The sequence below is a fragment of the Cinclus cinclus genome, chromosome 3 (assembly GCF_963662255.1).
Source record: "Cinclus cinclus chromosome 3, bCinCin1.1, whole genome shotgun sequence".
NCBI classification, from domain to species: domain Eukaryota; kingdom Metazoa; phylum Chordata; class Aves; order Passeriformes; family Cinclidae; genus Cinclus; species Cinclus cinclus.
Window position 1 is genome coordinate 101814984 of NC_085048.1, and position 25996 is coordinate 101840979.

The 25996-nt window shown below is 39.7% G+C and overlaps 1 protein-coding gene across 1 annotated transcript in view; it reads left to right on the forward strand.

Annotated features, from left to right (window-relative positions):
* MACROD2 (mono-ADP ribosylhydrolase 2) overlaps window positions 1–25996 on the forward strand; it is an 869266-nt gene that overhangs the window by 827130 nt on the left and 16140 nt on the right. Inside the window, exons 14-16 of the mRNA XM_062489395.1 lie at window positions 4868–4945; window positions 5551–5625; window positions 6119–6208. Coding sequence (XP_062345379.1) covers window positions 4868–4945; window positions 5551–5625; window positions 6119–6208 — 243 coding nt within the window. The remainder of the gene's footprint in view (window positions 1–4867; window positions 4946–5550; window positions 5626–6118; window positions 6209–25996) is intronic.

Consider the following 25996-nt stretch of genomic DNA (forward strand, 5'->3'; position numbering starts at 1 on the left):
TTACTCTCTTAACAGCTTCCAGAAGGTTCACTTTGAGCTGTTTGTAATGTGGGTTATTCACTTCTTCACATTTAATCTGACCTGAGTTGTGCATCCAGATGGGGTCTGGCCCCTGAACTACTCAAGAGGTATTTCTGCTCTACCCTTCACCAGTACTGTCATCTGCAGCAGTGAACACTAATCTACTTACCTGGTTTATTCAAACCCTCCTTATTTTTGAATATTAGCTGACCTGGAGCCCTTCAGCTGCCCTCCCATCAGCCCAATATGAGATCCTGCTCTTTCATCTCCTCCCTCCTGTCCTTTCCCCCGATAGGCTCTAACCACAGCGATCAGGTTTTTCTCAGCTTTTTCATTTCCCAGAGCTCTGTACAACAGGTCCTGCCCCCTATGTCAGGAGAAGGATGCCCAGAGGTTTTATACCAGCAGCACCTGGAATTTCTCATGTGGACAGGTGACATGCCCTTCTGTCAGATTGAAGCACAAACAGGTGGGAGAAGTATTTGGTGGATCCCACCTGCAGTGATGAACTGTTTGGTCTATTACCTGAAAAATTGATTAAATAACTCTACAAGTTATTGCACCTACAAAAGGTCTGGTTTACCAAGCATTTTAAACTTGGACTCCAATAAATCTAATCTCTTATAAAGATAGATTAAATTGAAATATTGGTGGACATAAAAATAATATTTTAAAGTCAAAGTTCAAGAATCTCATCCTAACTTCTTGTAAATCATCATTTTATAGTACTTCATTTTAACATACTTTCCTTGGTTTATGAGACAAAAGAATACATATGGCTGTCTCCATGCACACCATTACCTGTAATTTTAGACATCTGCTTGGTTTCTTTCACTCTGGAAATATTCCAGTCATTTTTGACAATATCATGCTTTAAAAAAAAATGTACTGAACCTGTTACTTTCCTAATGACCAGTATTTTCCCTCTTTGATCTTCTTACAACTCCCTACAACATGGTGATTTATCTATGCTGTGTACAGGACCCAGGTGTTTTGCACATTAGAAACTACTCAGTAAATAAACCGTACAGAGAGTGACTGGGGAGGTGAATTTTAAAAGATCATTAAAACCACTTAACATTTAGTTCTTACCATCTTCCCTCTTCCTTAGCCTTTGCAAAATCATGTTTGAGCAGCATTGCCTTATACAGTCAAAAGAAAAATATGAATGGTATGGAAAAGCTTGGGGATTTATGGAGGATTTAGACAAAATAGTGCCTGGCTATTGGCAGGAAGGATAGGATTGATAATTTGCTGCAAGCTACATGCTTTTCTTGGAGATGAATTCAATATATAGTTGATAGGAGCAGTGAATATATTCGTGGAGTATTCTGATCACTTCATTTAAAGCCTAAATATTTTGTAAACAGGTGGTTAAAGTCTGGGGCTAATTTCCAGGTGGATTCAAGCATGCACTTGCAACAAGTCTTGCAAGTCTTGCAAGTCAAGCAAGACACTTTTTTCAAGAAAATGGAGGGTAGCAGAGACAAGCACTCCTGACATGGACACTGCCATTCCAGCCAGCAAGAAGTTTTGAGAGAACTATGGGATGCTCAAACTTCAATGGCCACTTAAGCTCCTCATATGCAGTAGATAAATGTAGACTATCTTTGGCTTATTTATGCAATTAAATGTCCTGTTTGGTTCACTCATGTGTGCCTTTAGGAACTGTGCTCCAGTGTGGTATCAGAAACATATGTTTTTTTTCAGTCCTGACTGGTAGTGTTAACTTTTACAGTCCCAGTTTTTACTTAGCCAAAGTAAATCATGCCCAGTGTGTATGTTATCAAAAGTTAAGCAATACTGTGCTGTGAAAGAACATCCTGGCTTGGATTCTCTGGTATGACTTAACAGATAATTAACTGTGTTAGAAGACCAAATTGCTTTATGCCATTTTAAAAAATCAAATGAATAAGAGGAGAACAAAGGCCTTAGGGACAACCAGAGTTCTTGTAGACCATGGAATCATATAGGACTGTAATACTGGGCTTATGCAGAGTTACACAAGGCTCCAAAGGGCTAAGTGAGCACAGAGGATCAGCTGAGCCTGAGGAATACCACTCTCCTTCTGAAAACTTGAACACAGAAAGTAGTGTATCATCAGTATTTTTATTGATCACTGCCTTTGGTTTTACGCTTTCACTTTTGTTTGGCCCAGATTTGCTTCATAAATCTGGGTTTATTCCTTTATTTTATTCTTGTTAATCCTAAAAGCAAATCTGTCCTTGGAGCTTTTGGCTTGAATGTTTAGTGCATTATTTGGATTTGAAAAGATGGAACCTTTGATGTAGTCTTGACCTTAAGGATTTTGGAACTCAGAATCTGCATGTTAAAACCAATCAAGACAGGTTCCTGCTGCTGAAATAAAACTGGGACACTCTTACAGCTAGGCAGTAGCTTCTGTTCATTCTGTGTTATTTTCAGACATTCCTTGCAAAGAACAACTTGTGAAAAATTACCGTTGTATATTACCTGGGATCATTTGGAATTCAATGCAGTTAAATTGCTTTCTCAAACAATAGGAGCAATAGGACAGCTGTTTATAATAAAAATGAAAGTTTAACACAAGATTACAATTCCTTAAGAATAAAGCCCATGGGACTGGCTTCCAGCTGTGCCAATAGGTTGGAATAGTAACAATACCTCTCCCTCATTGATGCTGCACAAGAATTACAACATGATGGGGCTCATACGTTAGCCAGGCACAAGGTTTCTTAAAATCCATTAGCTGTCGTTGGCCACTGCACATAACTGTGCCAGTGATGCTGCAAATTGGTTTTTGTATTAAACTGTAGTCATTCCTCATTCTGAGAAAAAAGGTGGCACCAGTGAACTGGGATTAAGGGCACCAGTCTGGGAGTATGAAGTACTGTGCAAGTGGTGTGGGATAAGAGAACTCTAAGGGAGTGATTGGGTAGAGCTGCTTGTGTCTCCCCAACACAGGTGATACTATACTTACCATTACTTTGGACTGCTTGAAGGCCCTGTGTTTGGGTATCATGGTACTCAAGGCAGAGGACTTCTGATTCCAGCTTTGCCAGTACAGTTCCCTTTACAAGCATGCAGCTGTATCATACAGAAAAATACATTATAGTAATTTAAAGTATAGAGTATTACAGGTAGTACAAATCTTGGCTTATCTGAAATCCTGAGAGCTTTGTCAAAAACTTCAGCAAAGCCAGAATTTCCCTCAGTGTGTTTCAAGTTTGCTTGAAAAATTCCCTATAGAATTTTTGCTATTCCCATTTATACCAAGAGATCCTTCAGCTGGATTTTTTTGATTAAACTTGGAATTTGATAAAATTGTAATTTAGTTTTGCTCCAATTCAGGCTGATAAGAGTAATCCTTTAAACTTCATTGTACAATTTGGTATGAAAGACTGGTGCAGTGGTCCACCTCAGAAGATGAGTAGAAATTTAAATGAACAGTAGGGCAAAAAATAGTGCAGCAAGTATAAAATTTAGCAAATGGTACATCAGTGAGTTATTATATTTTCAAACTTGGGTTTTTTAAACTTACTGTCATGCCATGAAAGAAGTAAGAAACTGTGCAGGTAATTAAATATTTGCCTTGGGGGATTATTTGCAGCTGATTAAAGCCACACAGTTTCAGCACATACCTTTCCCACAGATTATTAAAATTGGATCAGATATTAACAACCCAGCTTTTTTGCTTATCCATCAGAGATTATTTTTTGACACTTTCAGGAACTGGGTTTTCCAGGGGTATCCTTGGGTATATTGTAAGATTTGCTCAGCTATTTTGTAGAGAGGGACCTTCCAGAATTTAAGCTGTAAAAACACTGTCATAATGTAGTTTATTATCACTTGCTTTAGATCTTTTGGCACTGTCACTTTCCACTGAAAAGGATTTTAGAAAGCATCTCACATGGGAACACAAACAATGATTGTCTGTTGCTGCTGTTAGGACCTGGAGTGGACTTAACCCTGTGGTTTGCACAACATGCAGTTAGATCAGCAATGGTTTTTAATGAAACTCAAAGAGAGCTCTTTATCCAGTGAAATCTGTGTGTGGTGAGGATGAGCAGAACTAAATCGAGTGTCTGCGTTGCTTTATTACCTGAATGCAGTCGAATTATGCATTATATATTTCTCCATGCCTATGCAAAAACTGTCTGTTTTCAGAAAATGCTGTTTGACACAACAAAATAATGCCCTGCGTTTATGAAGACCCCAGATAGCACAGCAATTACACTTTCTGCCAAAATGTAATTTAAGTCTCACTGTGCTACTGGTTCCAAGTATTGCTATGGGCAGTTCATTTTGATAGTCTGCCCCAAAAAAAGTAAAGCACTCTTGGCCACAATAATGACCTTGGGAGCTTTGTCATCAAGTGACATGAGGCTAGGATTTGCACAGGGATTTATGGGATTTAACATTTCTGGAAAGATTTAGAGCTTCTGGAAATCCAACCGTGAAAAGCTGTTATTCTAAATGAATAATAAATCACTTTATTTATCGAGTAGGTGGTTTGTGCTATTTCTCATAGATCTGTGCCACTCTGCTCATTAGGAATAAAATTTGTGGTAGTGCTGCTAATTATTCTTATAAATCCTTCTTTCCCAGCTCCTGGTTTGAGGTTTGTACTGACAGCAAAAAACTGCTCAGTAAGGGTAGGGATTCTGAAATCAGTTTGAATAATTGAAACCAACAAATATACTTCTGTAGTTTATAGACTGTGGCTAAACAGATAGGAAATCAGTCAGTGTATCAAAATGCCAAATATGAAGCAGGCACCTGAGAGCTCCTCTAACTCAAGTAACTCCTTTTCCAGCATGAAAACTGCTTCAGGATTTATTTGTTTGGTTGGTTTTTTTTCCCTCAGATTCCTTGAAAGACTCCAAAGGTATGCAGAAGAGTGTTTCAGTGCATCCTGTGGTGTGTGAACAAGATCAAGCCAAAGGTAAAGTTTTCTATCAAAGTTTTTTAAGACTGAGATAATGAATCAGTGTGAAACTTCAGTGCTTCCAGTGTCAGCACCCAGTGGGTTTCAGCCTGACTTCTTCCACCTTAAGAAAATGTTGTTGGCTAGTAGATGTTATGTGTCAGCCAGGTTTGGGGCAGTAATCCTGGTGCTACTGGGGAAGCCACATCTCTAAATAGGTTTAGCCATACTGATCCTGGTTTTATTGTTATCATATCCTCCTATATTGCTGTTGTGGTTCTGAAAGCCTGTGGGGTGTTTCTGTTCCTTCTGCTGACTGTCAAGTGCAAGTGCTTTATAACAACTCCTATGGAAAACAGGTTCAAGGCTGAACTGCAAAAGAATGAAAACTGTAAGTGCTGCAGGGTCAGTTTTGACCAGCTATTTAACTGAATGCTTAGTATTGCTATGTGATATTTTCATATATAAAATGTGTCTGACTTTGTTCACTTAATAGAATAAACAGCGGTTCTTGGCTTAGAAGTAGCATGTTGTGTGTGAGGTTCATGTTCTGTTGTAATGAGTTTAGCATAGCCTGCTCACAGCATTGTCTTGATACCATTTTCTGTTTGTTGTATTAACAGGACAATGGGATGTTTCTGCAGATGAGGAGATAAAAACTGGGGCAGATTCCCAAGGCTCCTGCGTGAAAATGGAAGGTACTCCTTGTGTCTTGAAATCAAAAAGCAAGATTAACGAGCAAAAACACTAACATAGAATCATGGAATCATAGAATGTCTGGGATTGAAGGGACCTTAAAGATCATCTAGTTCCAACCCCCTGGCATGGGCAGGTATGCCTTCTACTAGGCCAGGTTGCTCAAAGCTGCATCCAACCAGGCCTTCAAAACGTCAAGGGATGGGCATGGACTGTGTGTTCTCTGGGATTGCATTAAGTCCCAGTGAAGACCCATTTTTGGAGCAGGCATATGGGATTTTGTGCTAAATCCCAGAAAGTTCAGTATCTTCAAGGCTTTGCTCTGAACTAGAGCCTCTTGGATTTCCTTGGACCTTTTTTTTCATTTGTACTTACGGAGGAAAAGATCCTTTTCCTCTGCCAGTGTTTTTAATGGCAAGGTCTCTAGTGGGTGCTAATCCTTTCATGTCCATTCTGAATAGCTTTACTCTTCATCTTTTTATCAAATTTATTCAGATCCACTGTTGAACCAAGAAGACGCAACAGAATTTGAGGTACCTTTGATTCTTGGTGCAGAGGAAAAGGAAGAAGGAAAAGAAGAAGGAGGTGAGCCTATTATAAAACAGGTGGAGACAAAGAATGCTGCAGGACTCATGTTATCTTTTTCTATTGTGAGGAAACATAAAAAGGGCACATAAAAGCGTTTTTTTCCCCCTAAGAAGAAATCTTTTTTTGTCTTATCTTGGAGCATAGTTTTGATATATTGGACTTGGATATGCATAGGAAGCTAAGTGCAAAAATGTGAAGAATCAGGTTCAAAAGTGTCATTTGAATGCTCTTGTTTTTTGGTTTTTTTGCATTTAAGCACATAATGCTGTTCAGACAACCAATTTTTGTCCATGTAAGTATCCTTTTGATCACATTTTCTAGAAACATTCTGAGTATTTAAAATAAATGGGTATGATAGTTATTTCTGAGGTCATTGATCGAGATTTAACTAAAGAGTAACTAAAACTAGTAATTCTAATGAAGAAAGCAATAATTGGAGTGAGAATGCAGAGTCTTCTGAATTTTTTTTTATGGGAGTGAAGTATTAAAGCCTTGGGAATACTTTTGCAAGGAAATGTAAAATTTTAAGTGTTGGATGCTCATGGGAGCCCTGCAATCATCTCACCATTTGTAAAGGCACATGTTTATATAAAAATAATGTATTATGTCAATAATTCTCTGATTTTAAAGTAACTGCAAGTTAATTATATGGTCATTTGTAGAGCCCAAGGATGAATTTTGCAGTTCCAAATTAAAATACAGACATGATTTTTATTGAAAATTCAGGTCAATACTAACTGTGTTATCCTAATTATGAAGTCCTTTTCTCAGCCACATTGACACCAGCTTAATTGCAAACATGTGTTAACAATATTGACAATTTTCTTCACTGCAAAGCCAGGTTAATAGAACCCCTTTTTTCATATACAGCTAAACAATATTCCCATTCATTTTTCTTTTAAATTTTCATTGCCTATCAAAGTTGAGATGAATCACACTTCCTTGTTATTATTCGTGTTGATGGTATTGGTTTTGTGCTGTGTTAATGATGATGAAAGTAGAATTGATACAATTCTTATGTTCAAATTCAGGTAAATGATACCACACTACCTCAGTTGCAAACCCAGGTTATGCAATGCAGGCTCACTCTGATTTCAAATACCAGTGCCGTTATGTTACTCTCCTCCAAATAGAAATTATTTATATATTATTTTATGCATCATCACAGCTAAGTAAGACAAAATGTACCTTCATTTTCTCCTCTTTACTACTTTAGTGTCTTCAACAGCTAGGGACTATCATTTAGTTCTCAGAAAAGAGATTATATTTCAACATCTGTTCTACTTACTATTAAAATATGCAATGTTAAGGAAAAGCAGGTAATGTCAGAAAAGCATTGTTCTTGGTACCTTTCCTTTTCCAGCCCTTGATTTCAAAGTTTCTCAACTACTAAGCTTAAAAGTTTCTTAAATACTGAGTAAGTGAAAAGTTTTTGCTAAATATTTTGGAACTTGTTCCTACCTGGGGTCTCAGGTGTTGATACTGTGCAGAATTCATCTGGTCCAAAGCTTGTTAAAGTCCATAGAAGGAATATCATCAATTTAAGTGATCTTTTGGTAAGTTCCATGATAAGAGGAGATGTTGAATCTGTGTGCAGGATAACAGCATAAATATCCTGTTCAGCTTCTTCCAAATGTGCTGTCTTTAGCATGGGGAAAATAAATGGGTGCTCTTGCAGAGCAGAAGCAGAGAAGGAAATAAAGCCTTTTCTTTGCCTTGTTTCATTCTAATGGGTATAAGCACCATCGTAACTCATCTTGCTAGATGCTTCTTGTTCTGGTGGGCATAAATTCTGCCACATGAGTTTTGAAAGTCTGCCATGAAGTGAAGTGGGTCTGGACAAAAAGAGGTAAAAAAAATCAGCTAAAGTTCAGACTGATAAAATAAGATATATTTCCCAGTAAGAGACTCCTCTTAATGGAAAGAGATTACTTGGCATTAAAAAGAGATTTAATATGTGACACTATTTTATGTAACCCAAGTGCTGCCTCTTAAGGTAATTGAGCTGAATAGTTTTCCAGCAGCACACAGGGTACATTTGATATAGGATGAAATACTGTATTTTTGTCTAAGAATGTGGGAAAAAGGCTAATGTGGGACTGCTAATCCTGTTAAACAGAAATTCATGGATCTTAAGTCAGTTTGACCCATTCTGGATCTATATGCATAGCCAAATGTAACAACTACTAAATTCCAAACTACCTAGTCTTTCCGTTCTACATGAGATTTTTTTGTGTGTGTTTTCAAGCTCATCCCAGAGCAAAGGGTATCATGTAGCTGCCTCTCCCTTCTCTCTGTCTCACTGGGAGCATTAGATTCCTGGAAATCTGCAATCCCTTCAGTCCTCAGAACTGGAGCTGTGTATAAGGTCCAGCTAAAGGACCAACAAAGTCCCTTTTCCAGCCTAAAGCTGGATTTCTGCTCAGTTACTGACTGCGGCTTTGAAGCATGCTAAGAATTTTTTCAATTATGCGGTTTTCCATGGAAAAAATGTCTGTTTCTTGCTGTTTTAGACACGTGTCTCAGTTTACACGAACTTCTGGCAAACCATGGGTCATCTGATTTAACTGTGCAGATTTTACTGCCAGCTCATCTCAATGTTTTGGGCTTTTTTTAAAGCTTGCAGGGTCCTTTCTATGTAGCTCATTTCACTTCACAGCTCCAGGGTCATGTTGTAGTGTGAATTCCCAAGGAGTCCCACATCCTGGTGCTTTCTAGGTTCTGGGATACTGGTAGCCCAGAGGAATAAAGAATCAAAATCTTGGCACTTGCACTACTATATCCCATTGCCAGCAGTAAGAACCAAGCCAGATTACCCCAAAGAATATAACAATGTGAGGCACTGTGTGTTTCATAAAAACCAGCTGTTGCCTTTTTCCAAAATCAGTAATAAAATATCACATGTACCAATTTATTCCCTTTTTTCCTACTGTAACTTGAAGTTTTATATTATGAGGTAGCAGCCAAAGGAAAAAGGCAAACTAAGATGCCTTTTTCATTTTTTTCCAACTACTATAATGCATTTGAACATTCTGACTCACAAAAGAATAATGAAAATCTATGTTTCTTAAAAGATTGGGGAATATTCTCAAATTGCTTTATTAAAAACCAGAGCAAGTGGTGATCACTGATCTATTTGCTGACTAGGTAAGCGTACACAGTTTAAACAGACCTTTTGGCAGTCCCTTTATATGTACACTTGGAAATAGTCCTGTTGTGTTGTAATGACCATGCACTCAGCACTTATTTGTCGGTTTAATCAGCACATTTATTCCACAACACAGTTTATAGCACATGGAAGTAAGTCCCATATTTGTGCGAATATGCAGCCAATTTCTTCTCTGAGACCACTCTCACTTCTGTCATCGTATTTCCCCTCTCTTTCTATCTCCCTTCATCAAGACATTCAATATGATGGTTTCCCTCACTAATCACCCTTAGAAGTTGTTTAACTCTTTGAAGGGGTAGGATTTCTCTCAAGCACAAGGAAATGAACAGTTATTCTCTATTTGAGCTGAAATATTTTGTCATCTTGTGTCATTTGGAACACAGTTTGAGCTTGACCTGCAGTGTTTCTCCACATGAGAAACATATTAGAGTGGTTGGGTAGAATTCTCACCTTAACCATGAGGTTAGGGCTGGCCCAGGGGCAGGCAGGGGGAGGTTTCCATCATTTGCAGTACATGTAATTTCCTTTGTCAGTCTTCTGATGTGGCCTGTTTACTCTAAATTTGAAGTCTGCCTAATTTTAGATTTGAAGTCTGCCAAGTTCTGTTTTACGTAAGCCCAGTTTTGCTCAACAGTATTTGTAACATGTGTAGTTGTAACCTGTCACTCTGTAGGCTGCACTTTGTCCATTCTTCTTCACTTGTCCATTTTGCTTTAGCAGGAGTGAAAATTTTATGGCATAATCTTAAGAGAGAACAAAATATTGCAAAATGTGGAGAGGAGAGCTCTCATGTTTTATAGCTTCAGTCTCAGGCATTTATAGGATTTTATGTGCATTGGTGCAGTCATAAATAATGTCAAAATAATGACTGTTATCAAACAGTCAAAAATTTCAAAATGACATTGTGGCTATAGAGAAATGAAAGAATTCTTGAGAAAGGTCTTTTTGGACAAATCTGACATTTATTACTGCTTCATGGCAATTTTATTGCTTAACCAAACTCTTTTAATTCTTCAAGTAGAGAGAGGTGAGATACTCATGAAAAAAAATAAGTCTTCCCTAGAATCTTTAAATAGGTAATTTTACTTTTTTAAAATAAAAGAATATTTTGCATTCTGAAGATCTAGTACAAAGGCTCCAACTTCTTTTATTCAGTTGCTCAAAGAGGAGAGGAAGAAATATCCTGAACCAGATGTAATGCATGTGGTGTTTGATAAGAACCCATACTGAATAGATCAGATTCCGTTTTTTGCACTGTTACAGCATATTGAGACACTAAATGTAAAATATATCCTTAAAATCCTATTCTAACAGATACCAATGTTTGGCAAAGAAAAATAAAAGTGCACAGTTGGACTTTTTGCAGAAATGCTGGAAAGGCTGTGGAACCAGAAAGTTGCAAATGGGTATTTAAAGCTCTAAGTTATGCAGAGATATGGGCTGTTGGGAAGCAGTGGATGGCACTAATGGGAGGTGGGCAGAGAGAATTGGAGTGAAAATCCTAAGATGTGCCTTGCCTATGAAGCCTCAACTTTGTATACCTTTATTTTCTTGATAACTTCACAAAACTCCAGTGAGCTTTTCAGCTACATTATCAGCCAGTTTAGGAGAATTTGTGATCAGATTATATTTGCCAGCCCACTGTGCTGAGTCTGTGGTAGTCCAAGGGGTGTTTGGTCTGTATCAAGCACTCTCTTCCTGAAGGTATTATAGCTGTGGCAGAAAAGGATATCCAAGTAATTTCTATGCCTCGTGGAAGTAGCCAGGTGAGGCTCACCTGCATCTTCTCTGGTCCACTTACACATTGCAGACTGCAGAAGAGGAGTGGGGGTTTAGCCCCACTGTCCTTAGGTTTATGTTTGTGTGTGGGCTTTGGCAGTTGTGAAGTGGGAGGTGTCCAGGCTCTTACATCAGCAAAGAGGTTTCCCTGATGGTGCAGGATGGGGCAGCAAATGGGATGCAGACCTCCTGCAGGGCTTTCCTGAGGGTGCTTCCCTGAGGATGCTGTACATTGAGAGTGTGGGTGGTTATTACACTGTCAGTAGTCTGCTCTAGATACTGATTTCAGTCTCTTGAGGGGACAAAAGTCATATTTATTTTCCTGCCACAGAAGGAATCTGTTTCTTTTCATTACTCTCCATATATCAGGTTCTAGCCTGAATGTACATAAAAAATAGGTGTTGCAAGAATAATTTGAAGTTTTAATTATTTTTCATCCCTTGCAAGGAAAAATAATTTATATTTTCTGTGTGCTTTTCTAATAAGAAAGTAGAAAATGTAAGGAATTTTTCATCTTGAACATTTTGCTTGCTGTCACTGTCACTTTATGTTACCAGGTAAAAGACAAAAAGCCAAAAGGAAAGAAAAAAGGAAAATAACAATAGGGAATACTGTAACAATGATAATGTTTAAGGTTTATTATCTCCATTTTCTTGTTTTCTTCATTTCATTTACAGTAAGCAGTATAGAAATAGTATTAAGAATTGACTTTTTTTATTGCATTAAAAAAATATCTCTTTGTTCCTGCTGAAAGTGTTGACAATGCAGCCTTTGTTTAGTTTAATTAACTAAGGTTACAGCACTGAATTTAATCACACTCAGCATTAAATCAAGCAAAAGAAGTTTTAGAATTTTTTTCCATACACAGAAAATAAAAAGAAAGGGAAGAAATTAAATCTTTGAAGACGCGGGAGGAGAAACTGGTTATTTTTAATGGAATTTATTGAAGTGCTATTTTCATTTTGATTTTCCATGTTGGGAATGCCAAAAACAATAAAATCATGAAATTCCGGTGGAAAGCAGATGCTGTGATGTCATTCTTAGTCCTCATATGTTTATAATAGTATTACATGATATTACATGCTTTTTACTTGTGAGCTACAAGTGTTGAAGAGCTTTAAGGTACTGATAATGCCCTTTTCACAAATGAAAACTGGGGAGATAATAGAATCCATGTTCCAAATGGTGGAGTCCAAGTCTACCAGGCTTTGGTTTTAGCTCACCTCTCCAGAGAGACAGCAGTGCCTTATGCAAACAAAACATGTATCTCTTTCAAACTGTTTCAAATAGCACCCAAGGAATGAGGGAAAGGAATATGGGAGAGAGTCTGACATCTTAGAAACAGTTTTCTGTAACATATTGAAAAAGTAACATATTGAAAAGGAGACTGGCCAAAGACTGCACTGTTACAGATGGCATCATAGCCAACAGTATTTCTGGAAATAAGCTTTAGCACCTTGAGAGATATGGCACCACTTTAAGATACACTGTACAGCTAAGGAGGTATCTGTTTGAACAGTGAGCTTAGCTTCTGTGTGCCACAGTAAGAAATTCAGTCTTAAATTAGAATAGGCCCAGCAGACCAAAGGAGTGCAGACAATTTCACCAGGAAACAAATTCATCCCTCACAGACAGATGTTATGTCTTTGTGCCCTCTTCTGGAAAAGGAGTCTTCGTCTTGTTAAGCGCTGATAAATTTAACTTCTTACCTCTTTTAATAAAGTGTATTATGGAATACACACAGATCCAACTGAGCTGGCTCTGGAACTGGAAATTCTGTGCTTCCATTTGCTTACGTTTTGGATGGATGTACCGCCTTTCTCAGGTTGTGGCACTATGTTATAACTGTTTCAAAAACTCAAATGGCCGCACACTTTGGGCAGCAGGGAGACAAACTGCATTTCACCAAGGGGTTTCATAAAATAGAATGGAATCCAGTCATAACTGTGTGGAAACCACAGACAGTGGGAGTGGAGAAGATATTATTTGGAGAACTGTCTTTTTTTGTTTCTTCAAGTACAGAACAGGAAGTAATTAAAAGAAAACATTGTATGCTCTAGGATTGTAAGATTCTGTGGCTAGTTCTTTGAGGAGTGGAAGAACATTTTCACTTCACTGTTTATTTCTTGTAGTTTTGCCTAGTGCTGTGGTGAGGAGTAAATCTTGTTCTCATATGAGAAGGGTGGCATTTACTCGCTCTATACTGTCATGTGGATCAAGATACACACTTTTTGATTAAGTTCTGTTTTCTCTTCTGTGTATTCCCACTTCCTACTCTGCTAGTGAGGTACACCACGGCTTCATAGGTGTCCTTGCTTCTTGTGCTTGGAGAGGGAGGCCAGAGCTGTACAAGAAGGGACTGCTACACAGTGAGGGCAAATGTGTATACAGGCTTGTAAAGTAGAGGTTACTTTGCTAGGGCATGACCCCAGCTGAGATTAAGCCTTTCTCACTGCAGCTGACCCAGAGCAGGAAAAATCCCACCCAATTTCACTCAGATCTTGGAAGCATAATGCTTTAGTCTGCATTTTATCTTCCTTTTTTCTGAATTTTATTCATAGTTTCTCAGCAGCAGGTTTTCTGTCCCTTTACCTTTTCCTAATGTGGTTGACATATGAGCGTCTTTTTGAGGTCTTGCCATCTGGAACAGTTTTCCTCTGCTTGGTTGGATTTTATCACATTTTGCCTCCAGATGAGCATGCAAGGTCATCACCAGCATATTTGGCATGTAGTATCAATCCGAACAGCCCAAACTGACCTTGCCTACAGCCACTCTGAATGATCTACCAGGAGAAAGCTCTTCCCTCCTACATCTCTAGGACTACATCTGAATTAGGCAGTAGTGTCATCTCAACATACTGGTGCAGAAGTGCAGCTCTTTAGGACTTTCTGTCATTTCACAAAAAGCTCAGCATCTCCTTTTTGGTATCTTGCATGATCTCTGAGGGGCCTTTCCTGGAGTACTCCTGTGTGCTGTGCATGTGCTCATAGCTGCAGTTAAACCAGTGCTCTGAATGATGAACTGTGAGTTGCAGCTGCAGACAGTCTATGGGCAACTGCAAAAACACTTAGTTTTGTTTGAGAGATCCAAGAGAAACATGAATAAAAAGGAACGGTGGGGGTTTTTTACTAACCTGTACACATGCTTCAATGCTTATAATGTACTTACTTGATTAACACTGTACTTTGTTGTAACAGTTGCCAATTATTTTCCTCCCAGCTTCAGTCTTGTGACTTCTATCCTGAGTTGTAAAATCCATTGCTTTCTACAGCCAGCAATTTCAACCAAAAGATGACCTTCATAACTGTTTCACTGTTGCAAGGTCTTTACACTGAAATTTTGGGGTATATAAGCCCTTTGACTCATTATTCCCCTTTGTGGATGTGGATGTGCCTTTACTGTTTGTTCTGCAGTCACTGTACCAGTAATCATATCTACTGCAGAGGCCAAAACCACCTTTATTCCATTTACATCATCCTAAAACCTCTCAATACTTACATTTTGACAGCCATTGAAAGGCAGTGTGTCTACACATTCAGCGTTTTCTCTGTGGAGGAAATAAGCAGTCACTTACAGGCTATACCATTCTTACCTGGACAGAAAAATTGGTTAAACTCTGTTCTGGAGTTTGAGCAGAAAAATTCAGTAGTCTCTTCTCCATTGACCCCTGGTTACAGCTAACAGTGGTGTATAGCGAAGGGGTTAGGATGGCATATTCACTGCATCAGGCATGATCACTGTATGATGGCATAATCACTGTATTGAGATTCCAAATTTCTGGCCAAATGTTATCACAGTTGCAAGGTGCTTCATCAGGTAAAGCACAACTGTTGGATGTATTTTTATGGTCTGTCAGCCTGAAATGTAGCACAAAGGTGTCAAATGAGAACAAATGGAGATATCTCAGGTGCTTCAAAATAAGATGTGTCAATATGCTGAAAAATCAATGCCTGACTCTAGCAGATTGAGTCAAGGAAATTAACTTGCCTGATTCTTCCACCTATCCTAGCTAGAAGAAAGATTAGTAGGAAGCTCACAGACTGAGCAGGGAGGTAGTGAGCTGAGCTGAGTCTGAGCATTACCCCCTCTCTGGGGTGCTGGTACCTTAGCATGGTGCCTCCATCAACCCAGCTGGTCTGGAGAGATCAGAAAACTGAGGAGGACTTGCTGTAATGAGTGTACAGCAGCTTCACTGCTTTTTGTTTTGCTCTTTCCTGACCATTGAAAGGTCTCTACAGGTCGCACATTCTCATTGGTGCTCTCACAGCAATGAAAGAGGCTTCCCAAATGGCTGTCTCGCAGGAAATTCTAAGACACATGGATCAGGGGTGGAACCCTTCTGGCATTAATCCAGATTTATTTCCAGCATGATCTGATCAACAGGGTGTGAGGCCAGGGTAAGTACTGGCATGGTCCCACTTGGGTTCAGATCCTCATTGCCCCAGGTTTTTCATGGCTGCTGCCATCACACCTCAGTTAAGCCCTTGGCCTTTCTGTGATCTCACCTCACAGATTCCTGGTGTTCTGCTGTGATCCTTACCAGCATACCCAATTCTTCCTTTACATATCAGGAGGTCCTGTCTAGTGCTCACGTTGCTCTAAACAGCCAGATCGCCAAAAGAGAGAGCTGTGCTCTCATTTTTTTGGGACTTCCTCCCTGGGACAGCAGATGTTTTACAATTACTCTCACATGAGCATAGCTAACAGCTTCCACACTCATCTTGGTCTGGTAAAACTGCCTCCTCTGTGGTTTTGGTTTATCCCTCTGTCTTCCAAAGCAGTAACTGTGCAGTGTGTGGTAGGTACAGCTATTGTGGTCTTTTTAAACCATTGTCAATGTTTTTAATGCCTGTATCATCATAAATCTGCTTGCACATAGAAACCTAAGTCTTGAATTGCAGATGACTGAGGTTACTGGGAGGTTACTGACATGTCTCCTTAACCATACAATGGTACTGCCAGCTTCTGCAGCTGGAACACAGCTGGTTTTCAGGTGAATGTCCAAATATTTGGATACTTTTGTAGCTTGTTTTTGAGTCTTCTGGCACTGCAATATGGGCAAGTTTGCTTTAAAAAGAAAAGAAAGTTAAAGGAAAAAGTTTTTAAACAATATTTCTTGTGTTGCCTGCTTCCAGCATGGCATAGAATAGATTTCCTGGATGCAGTTCCACTTGCAGGTCCATCTGGCTCTTGAAGTGTGTGAGCATGAAAAGCAGATGATAAGAAATACATATATATCTTGTACCTATCTAAAGGAACCCAAGTTATCTTAGAAATTGATGCATATAGAAATCACAGAATCTGCTTATGAAACTGTTCCCTCTGACATTAAATGCAGCCAATGTTTAACAGTACTAAGTTAAAGGTGTGATGTTTAAGACACAGGAAATCTTTCCAAGGTGAAAAGAACTTTCAAGGGGAGCCTAAGGGAGTGATATTCATGTCAAGATTTGGCTGTAAAATGTGGTTAATGTGATTTGTTCTTATCACAGCTGCTATGGGATATTTAACCATCAGAAGGAGCCATGACCTGAGGCTTATATCTGATCCTATAAGCACCAGTGCCATGCAATGTATTAGATAGCCAGAATCATTTCCTTCTTTTAATGAGATCTGCCATTCAAGGATAGATATAGCTTGCTCATGCCCAGTTTGTGAATCCAACTAGATCACCAGCTCACAGCTGAAAAAAACGGAGAAGGATCTGCACATAGGAGGAAAGGAAATCAGCTATACATATTCACATTCCAAAAGTGAGAATGAGCACCGCAGTGCTTTTTGGCAAAGTTTTGGTCACAGCTTTGGGTACCAAAGCCAGCTTGCTCCTCTCTAACCTGCACTTGTAATCAGCTGGATACATATCCATCTTCTCCAAGAGGAGAAGGCAGGATGGCCGTGGCACAGCTCATAACTGACAGAGCCATTTAGAGCAAGGATAGTTCAGATTTTGCTCCAGTGTGTGAAATTTGCCCTTTGAATGTTGTGATTTTTCTCTAGCTAGTTTTAGAGATGAGAATACACAGCTGAATCTTATCCAGGCCTGAAGAGGCTGAAGCACATCAGCTGCTTGCCATATTGCTGGAACACCTGGGGCATTTGCTTTGAGATCTAAATGCAGACTGTTCACCTGTATTGCCAAGTACAACTGAAGCATCCTTCTGGCTGGCAGGGTGGTATCAATTTAAAGAGAACACCATCTGTGGAGCCTCAGGGAGCAGCAGTCAGAAGAAATAGGTAGAGAGGTCACCGGGAATAGTCTTGTTCTCATCTGGGGTCCTCGGCACCTGCATCTATTAACCATCATTTCTAAGTAGCAGATGTATCTTGGGAAAAGCTACTCCTGTTTGCTTTCCTGAGGATGCCATTCTTACTAGGAGGAGTTGTTTTTGCTGAGCCTTGTAAGTTCATTTTGTGAGCTTTCACAGATATTTGGAGTGGTAATGGTCTTGGTAGTTAAGTAATTAACAAGTCCTGTACCTTCCTGCTGCAGACTCCCCCTTTGTCTTTCCCCTTTCTTCTCAACACTACTACCAGACGGTTGGAGATTTTTCACCCTTTCAAAAGCTTTGTATTTCCCCATCTCATCAAGCATGTCTCAACAATGCTTAATTAGCCTAAGGCTTTTCAGACCCCCTTATTTGCCCCCTAGAAGGTCAGTTAAGACTGGAACATTTGTAATAAAATGCTTGGGAAGCAAATCCTTAGAGAAAAGTCATAGGTGCAGGAGAATGTTACTTAGTTGTTAGTTCTTTCTTCTCTCTCTTCCTTCCTTCTGTCTGTCTATCTGCTCTATCATCCATCCATCCTTCTGCCCAACCTCTTCTCATTTTTTGGAACATTCAGGGACACCCCTTGTTTTTTGGCAGTGGTTGACAGCAACTATGTCTGGTACTGTCCAGAGAGCTCTTACCCTTGGGCCAGTTCCTCAGTACCACTATTCTTAACCTGGTTTAATCTGTTTAGGTTCTCTGAATAAAAAAATAGCAAATATAATTAGCTAACCAGTACTAGGAGACAGTTGAGTTAAGGTGTTTTAATTTAGGGTTTGGGATTCTTTTGTTTGTTTGTTTGTTTGTTTGCTAAATTCCAACACTTCCTTGAAACTAGTTTGTAAGCTTTATTTACAAGATCAGAGCAAGCCTGGTTAATTAACAGAAAAATATATTTTCATCTTGCTTTATGTTTGACATTGAACATAATTTATTTCTGCATTGCCACGTCCACTCTTTTATTATTCATCTGTAAGCTGTAACTGTACAGCTGCAAATGAGATTTTAAAAAAACCACAAAGCACAACTTTACCCTTATTCCCTCCCTCCTTCCCTCCCTCTCTCCTTATAAAACATGAGAGCTAGCTGCTTAACCATGTGAAGCACAGATTTTGTGTGGGATTCCAGATACCTCAGAGATAACTGTCACATAATTTTGCCACATAATTGAATTCAGTGGTTGGTGTTTTGCATTTACAGCTAGGTGAAAGCATCTAGCCATCAGGTGTTTGCATCACTAGAATTAAATGCCTACTAGTTTATCTGCTCAGGAGATAAATATTTTGATAGCATTAAAATGGTTAGCTGTATATACATGGAAATGTCCATGAATGGTGGGGGAAAATGTGTGAGGGGGTTTCCTTGCAATCACAGAGGATGTGACTTCAATTGCTGCATCTTTTTCCCAGACTCTTCCCTTCATGTTGTACATAAAGTTGTTGCTGCTGGGTGCTCTTTGCCCAGAGGAGGAAAGTGCCTTATCTAAGGCTAAATTTAAATGCACTTCATTTGCTATTCTGATTCTTGGCATTTTTTAAGCCGCTGAAGGAAATAAAATGCAAAGAGTGTGTCTAAATGAAGGCACAGTGTGGGTTTGTGTCATGGGTGAGTCTTATCTCTGTAATGGTACTCCCTTCATTTTCATAACTCAGGCTGTGGCTGAAGAGGAGCCTGGCTCCCCATTGTATTAACATCCCTGTTTACAGACCACGTGGCAATCTTTGAAATGCTAATTGGCTTTCTTTTAAGTAAGTTGTTGCATTTTTCTCTTCTGTTCCTTTTCCACTAAAAGGAATGTTAGTATTTTCATGATGGCTGGCGCTTAGTGGAACTCCTTTGTATAAAGATAACAAATGAGTTATTGGACCTGACATTCTCCCTGGGACTGTGCTTAGAACAAAGCAAGCCAGTGGCATTTCAAAGCCTGCTTTTAAAGTAGCTGGATATATACTCTGTTTATCAGAATCACTAGGAAATGCCATTTCTCTGGTATTTTGCACCTTCTCTTAATTGACTGGGAGGTGGAAAACTCTTTGGGCAAAAACTTATGGCAGGGGTGTTGGAACTAGATCTTTTAAGATCCCTTCCCAAACTGTTATATGATTCTATGACCTCGGGACCCAAAGGACACATATGCATAAAGCTTGAAGCTGCTCCATGCTTTCTGTATCCCTGTACTGTCCAAGAGCTTCAAGTAGTTGAGTCTGCTGCAGACTTTAGAAAAGAAGAGGTGAGCTCTAAACCTATGAGAGCAGCTATTGCTGGTACAAATTTCCAGGCACACTTTGGAATTGACATCTTGATTTTCCTCTTCCTGCCCTGCTGCTGGGAGTTGCTGAGGAGGAATTGCCCAGAGCAGCAGTGGCTTCCCAGTTACTCACTGAACACTGCAGCTGTCCAGAGGAAAGCTGGTGGAAGGGGCAGGGTCTGGTCCAGCCTTTGCTGTGCTCAACCAATGTGGCTGAGGACACCAGAGGGAGTGTCACTCAGCAGCCCCAAAGCCTTGGTGAAGAAGTTTGTGACAGTGCTGTATTTCTGCAAAATACTTTGTCTTTGATCCAATATTCTATATAACCAGGAATTTTATTTTGGTGAGAAGGCAGCTCTTTTCCCCCACATTTCTCAGGTTTCTAATTTCTGGAAACCTTGCAGTTTTGTTGCTGTAAATCATCAGACACTTAAATGGATTGTCCCACTTGCAGACCTTTGCAAATTTTTTTAAATAAAGGCACCTTTTTGAAGCCTGATACTAAATAATGGCTGTGGTCTCCTTGGGAGGGAGGCCTTTTCTAATAAGTATTGCTCTCTCAGTCGAAGCCTGGCTGCATGTGCCCACAGCACTGGTGATCCAAGGACTGGACTGAAATGGTAAATGCCAAAAAGCACTGTTACATAGGCTTACTCTGGGGACCCCATTCGGTGCACAGAATGTGATCCATGGCATCTAGAGTTCTTACCATTTTCTTCAGCTATTTGCACAGTTCTTTTGTCTTTGGGCTGTGAAAAGAGCTGCATTAATTCAGGGTTTGTAAATCAGAGGACAGGCAGAAATGAAATGGGTCCAGACTTTTAGGCTTGCTATAGTAAATATTCCATGAGATGACGAGTAGGTAAACTAAATTTAGAGAACTTTAATTTGGGTTCATTTTAATTTTACTTACTGTTGTACATTAATGGTTACACTGTTAAGTGTCGCTTAGAGTATGAATTGCTCTGTTAAGGAAATGCAACTTAAGTGAAGAATTTTTCTGATAGGAAATCAACAGAACGTTAAGCAGGATCTTTTTACCTATTAGTATTTTTACTATCATCATTAATGATTACTGCTGTATAATCCAGTCTCTAAACTTAAACTGGAAATACTGTGCAAAGTGCCCTTCACAGTTTTCTTTATCCAAGGAGTGTGTAGCCTCCTTGGATAAAGCACATTCCATGATTTTGCATGCTCATCAGCCTGAGGCATCTCTTCCATGGACTGCCAACACAGTGGCACCACTGTCTTATACATGGATCCTCTGTGACCAGCAGGCTTCCTCCAGCTCTGCTGCTTAAAAAATAGTTTGCTTGCCTCTGCCAGAAGTGCTTGTGTCATAAATGACTAGTAAACATGTTCTTAAATGCTTCCTGCTGGGTAATCAGAAGCAGTTCCTCCTTGTTCCTTCCCCCATGAAAATGTCTGACAAAATTGAAAAATACTCATGTCCTTTTAAATTGAGGGGTGTTTCACTTTTCTTTCAATTTTTTAACAGCAGTCTGGTAGCTTGGTAGTTTATGGTTTTGGCAAGAACCAGCAATATTTCTCTGGAAATCTTGGGATTCACAAGATACATTTGTATGACTCTCTGAAAACATGACATTTCCCATTATACTATCTGTTGATTTAAATCAGGAAAAAAATCCCATAATTTGATTCAGGAGAAGGTTTTGTTAGAAAAATTTTTATGGACTCCACATGTGCCTTTGCAGTGGGTTCCCTGTACATCAGGACCACTCCCTGCCTGGAGAATGTAGTAGCTGCAGTGGTTTTTTCACAGTGTCACGGCTTCTGTCAGTCTCCAGCCTGAGCTAGGCACAATACTTCCAAATTATGGCAGGTTTTATCAAGCTTAGGATCAATGCTTAGGTCCCTCACAAGATTTTCAATCAGTTCTCAGCATTGCCACAGATATCCAGGGTGATTGGAACCATCCCTTTAAGGCACAAGTCTGATTTCTTCCCTACTGTCCTGGTTTGAAAGACAGGTGTTTGCTAAGGAAAGCAGAAGCTTCCCTTTGGACTGAAAAATGTGATCCTTCCTTCCTGCAGATTATTATGATTTTGAAATTAAGGGAGCTCTCAAGCAAAGATATGGGGGTAGGAATAACAGTTCTTTACTGGTATATCTAACAAGACAAACAAGAACAACAACAGCTATGAAATTACCCACAAACAGAACAGTGACTCAGTCCCAGTGTTTTTTGGCTGCAGGCACCTTTTCCCTGAGCTGCAGTTCCCGGTGCTGGGGGCGGGCGGGTCCCGCAGAGCCGCAGGAGGGCTGGGGGTGATGGCAGAGCTGTCCCAGGGGGAGAGAGAGATGGAGAGAGAGCTCTCCGCTCACGGTGTCAGTCCCGTTGCTCAGCAAGGTGCTGGATGGTGGCAGGTTAGGGCGAGAGTTCGACAGCAGAGAGGATGGCTCCCGGCACTGGGATGGCAGGGACGGGACAGAGGCGGCGATCGTCCTTCTCGTCCGAACTCTGCGGTAGAAATGGGCCGAGCCAGAGCCTTCTGCTTCCTCTTCTGGCTGTTTGAATCTCGAGGGGTTTACCTCCTCTCTCCCCTCCCCCTTGCCACCAGGGTCCAGTCAACAGGTATCTTAGCATGACAATGGGGAATATTCCACAGAGGGAAAAGGGAAAGAACCAACCCCCAACACCTACCACCCCAAATAGTCTCTGTACCTGTTAACTGAAGTGCCACAGACTTTGTATTTAAAGAATATCTCATGTATGGACCTCTTTTTGGTGCTTACATTGAAATAACTGGGCAGCTAAGTTGGGAAGACTTAGATTTGCTATGAGCTATAAACTTTCTAGGCAAAGACCAATGTGCTGTCTAACAGACCCTCCCCTGTCAGGGTCTGTATCATTTAAAATAGGTTCTATGTGAAGAGAGCCATGCAAGGTGTTTATTTTATTTATTTATGTATTTTCTTAGATACGTAAACATCAAGTGCACAGCTGTGAAAGAAATTTGTTTGGTCTCTTCAGATTGCCAGATTGATGGTTTTTAGTGCACTGAAGTGTAGTAAAAAATGGAAACTACACAACTGTGAGCCATCTAGACTTATAAGACTTCTCAGGAAATCACGATATATATCTGAAATATATTTTTATATATTTAAAGAAATACAATAAGGCTTGTTTTTAAGAAGGTGACATTTGCTATTTTCAGTGCCCAACAAAGCCATGATTCATGGCCAGTGACTTAATTCTAGGTGACATTTCTCCTAATCCTTTATGGCTTAATCCTTCAGTTTTGTCTGTGACTCTGAGGAAATGTCTGTCAGGGCTGAAGTAATTTGCATCAGGAGATTAGCACTTCTGCATTCTTATGAAAGCTTCAGTAGTTCCCATGAAAATAAGAGACGCCAAGGTATTTGTGGAGACTGTGGGCAGTGACAGTCCTTACACCAGTGTAAGAATTCTTGCAGATCTGGGCCATGTGCACATTTGTAGAGAGCACACCTGTAGCCTCTAATTCTTACCCTTGTGCTGTGTGCTGGCAAAAGCTCTGTATTACCCTCCAGCTGTGGGTATTCAAGGACAAGGAAGAGGGGAGATATTGCTGCTTTTTGGCACAAGGCTGAAACCACTATGTCAGTTTATTTTTTTCTAAAATCAAAATACTTGAAAGGTATATAATGAAAAGGTTCTAGGCATCTGCAAGTTCCTATGCTAAGAAGGTCTTATTATGAATAAATCATAAAGTATGGTCTGAATCCAGGAGTATGAAGAATTTAGCTTAAGGAAGTGTTTTTAGTGTGTGCATGTCATCCTGCTTTGGCAGGATGGAAATCTGTCACTATCAGCTGCTAATACAATTATTCTCTTCTCATCTAATTGGTAGAGGTTTTGACTTTGGTGCTAAGATTGCAAATATAAGCCCTTATGTTTTCTGGCACCCTGTAGGAGGGAGCTGGCATTCCAGGAAGGGCTAAGTATTCCAACATACCAGCCTGGAATTCATACTTTTCTATGGCCTGTGGTATTTCTGAGTATCCAACAGCCCTAGCTGCTACATTCTGGCTGACCTTCAGGACAGCTCTTTGAAAGGAATTCATGTTACTTATCACTTACAAAGATTTGAGGAGGTGTAGTGACTAGTTTCAAGGAAAATTATAGTTATCATTTTAGACTCAAGTCTGCTAGTGTTCATGATAGACATCAGTTTTATTAGGAGTTCTACAAATTCTATTGAGGGAAAAAGAACAGAAAAACCAGATTGTTGGTTATAATGTCACTTAGCTTTCTAAGCACAGATTAAAGAAGTAGTGTTATCCTTAGTGCAGTAAGAATTGGCATGGATTTTTAAAGTCCATGTTCAGGATTCAAAATAGGTGCCCTGAATTTCAAAAATTCTGAGCACATTCAAAACACTTTATGAAGTGAGCCCCCTTTGAAGCCAGATGGAGCTGCTGGGAGCTTGAAGCTTTGGTAAAAAAAAATGATCCAAACTCCCTTTAAAAAAGTGCTCCTAATGTTAGTCAGCTATTGTTGAAAATGCTGACCTATGTGTGCTGGAACAACCTCTGTGTTAAAAGGCAGTTTGATGGATAGAGGGGATGCAATCTCCAATGCTCAAGGGAAAAATCCTGCATTTTTTTTTTAATGTGTATTCTCTGGTAAGAAACATGCTGAGACAGTTTTGTCCTCCTTTTTTCTCCCCTCTTTTTTTTCTTAAAGAATTTTTTTCAGACTGTGTTATACAGTTATACAGCTTCTATTGGGTGCCTTGCAGTATAACAGAACTTTGAGAAATTTTTCAGTAATATGGAGCAAAGGCAGGATGGTTGAGGAAAAACATGACTCGGTTTTCCAAGAAAGTTGCTCCAGTTTTTATCCAGTGTCACAGTAATGATCTAGACATAAGCAAGCTTTGGTCTAACTTGCTGTTATTTTCTGGTACAAATAAGTATCTGATGTATGTGAAACCTTGTGTAAATCTCTGATCCCTTGTTCTCCTGCTTGTAAAGTTGCCAGAGTGACCAGTAGCAGCAGAGTGGACTTCTACAAACAGTGGGAATGAGGCTGTGTAAGGGGAAGTGTTGTTTGCAATAAAGTGGTTTGAGAGACAAAGAAGCCCACTGTACATGACCCCTCCACCTAAACTGAGCAGAAAATCTCCTAAATCGCAGGACCTGGGTGTCAGTGATGATAGATGTCAGTGCTGATGAACCTGACTGAAGACTTCTCCATAGCAATGTAGTTCTGATGCACGTTTCCAGCTTTTTGCCTGCCTACAACTACTGAGTCCTTGCATAAGGGTTGAGAAGAAGAAAAGCTCCTCTCTTAAGTGTCCTGCAATCAGAAAGCTGTTCTTGGTAGTGTCTGTCTGCTAACTACTTTTTTAGGTGACTGAAAAACACAGTGGCCTTTCTCTTTAGTTACTGCAGTGCTCAGGTTCTTTTCCCAGACAACCAGCTGGAGCCATCTCCATGACCAGAGGCTCATTCAGAACAAGCACAGTGAGACTGCCTAAAATCAAGAAAAGGTAGGGAGGGACAGGACACAAATACACATTAAAGCAACTATGTTATGTTTCTCTAACTGGAGAAGGAGAAAGAAATATTTGGTTTCAAGCAAATAGGTCTGTTTTACAAATCTGAAGTCAATTGGGCAGTGCTCTGGAGCTGTTTCCAGAAAGGGAGGATGATGGTTGTTAATATTCTTTGCATCATGTTATCTAAATGTAAATTCCTATCTCTGATAAAAGGTCCTAGTTAGACCCTAGAATTTATTAACCAAAGAATGAAATGTGAAAAAGTTTAGAGGAAAAAATTCTGCAGCTGTCTTTTTGTAATTTTTACTGAAGGCCGATATAAATGGAAGAAAAATCAAAGGCAGCAATAGCACTGCACATTTTATCTCATACCCTGTGATGCATATTAGTATTGTATCCTATAGTGAGCCAGAAAGAGCATTTGTAGTTTTAGGAAACACTACGTGATGGCTCTCTGCAACAAAAAGAAGCAAGTGGGCAACTGCCAACACTAACACTTGGTTTTTTCTCAGCTGACAAATTGCTATTCTGGAAGCACTGTTGTGGGCAAAATTTTTCTGCTCCTCAGTGGTAATTCTGAATTTGGTCTTAAAGTTTTCTTCAAGAAACAGAGCAAATAAAATTCACTCATGTGGCAATCTAAATCCGGTCTCTAGCCTTACCAGGAAATCTTGGCTAAGTCTATCATCATGTGGAAATACTCTCCTGTGGTGCAGATGTTAACACCCAGGCTGGTGGATTACTTTATTCTAAAGCAACCTTCAGGACTTCTCTGCGCCGTTGTGCTTTTCAGTGTTTTGGAACTTTCT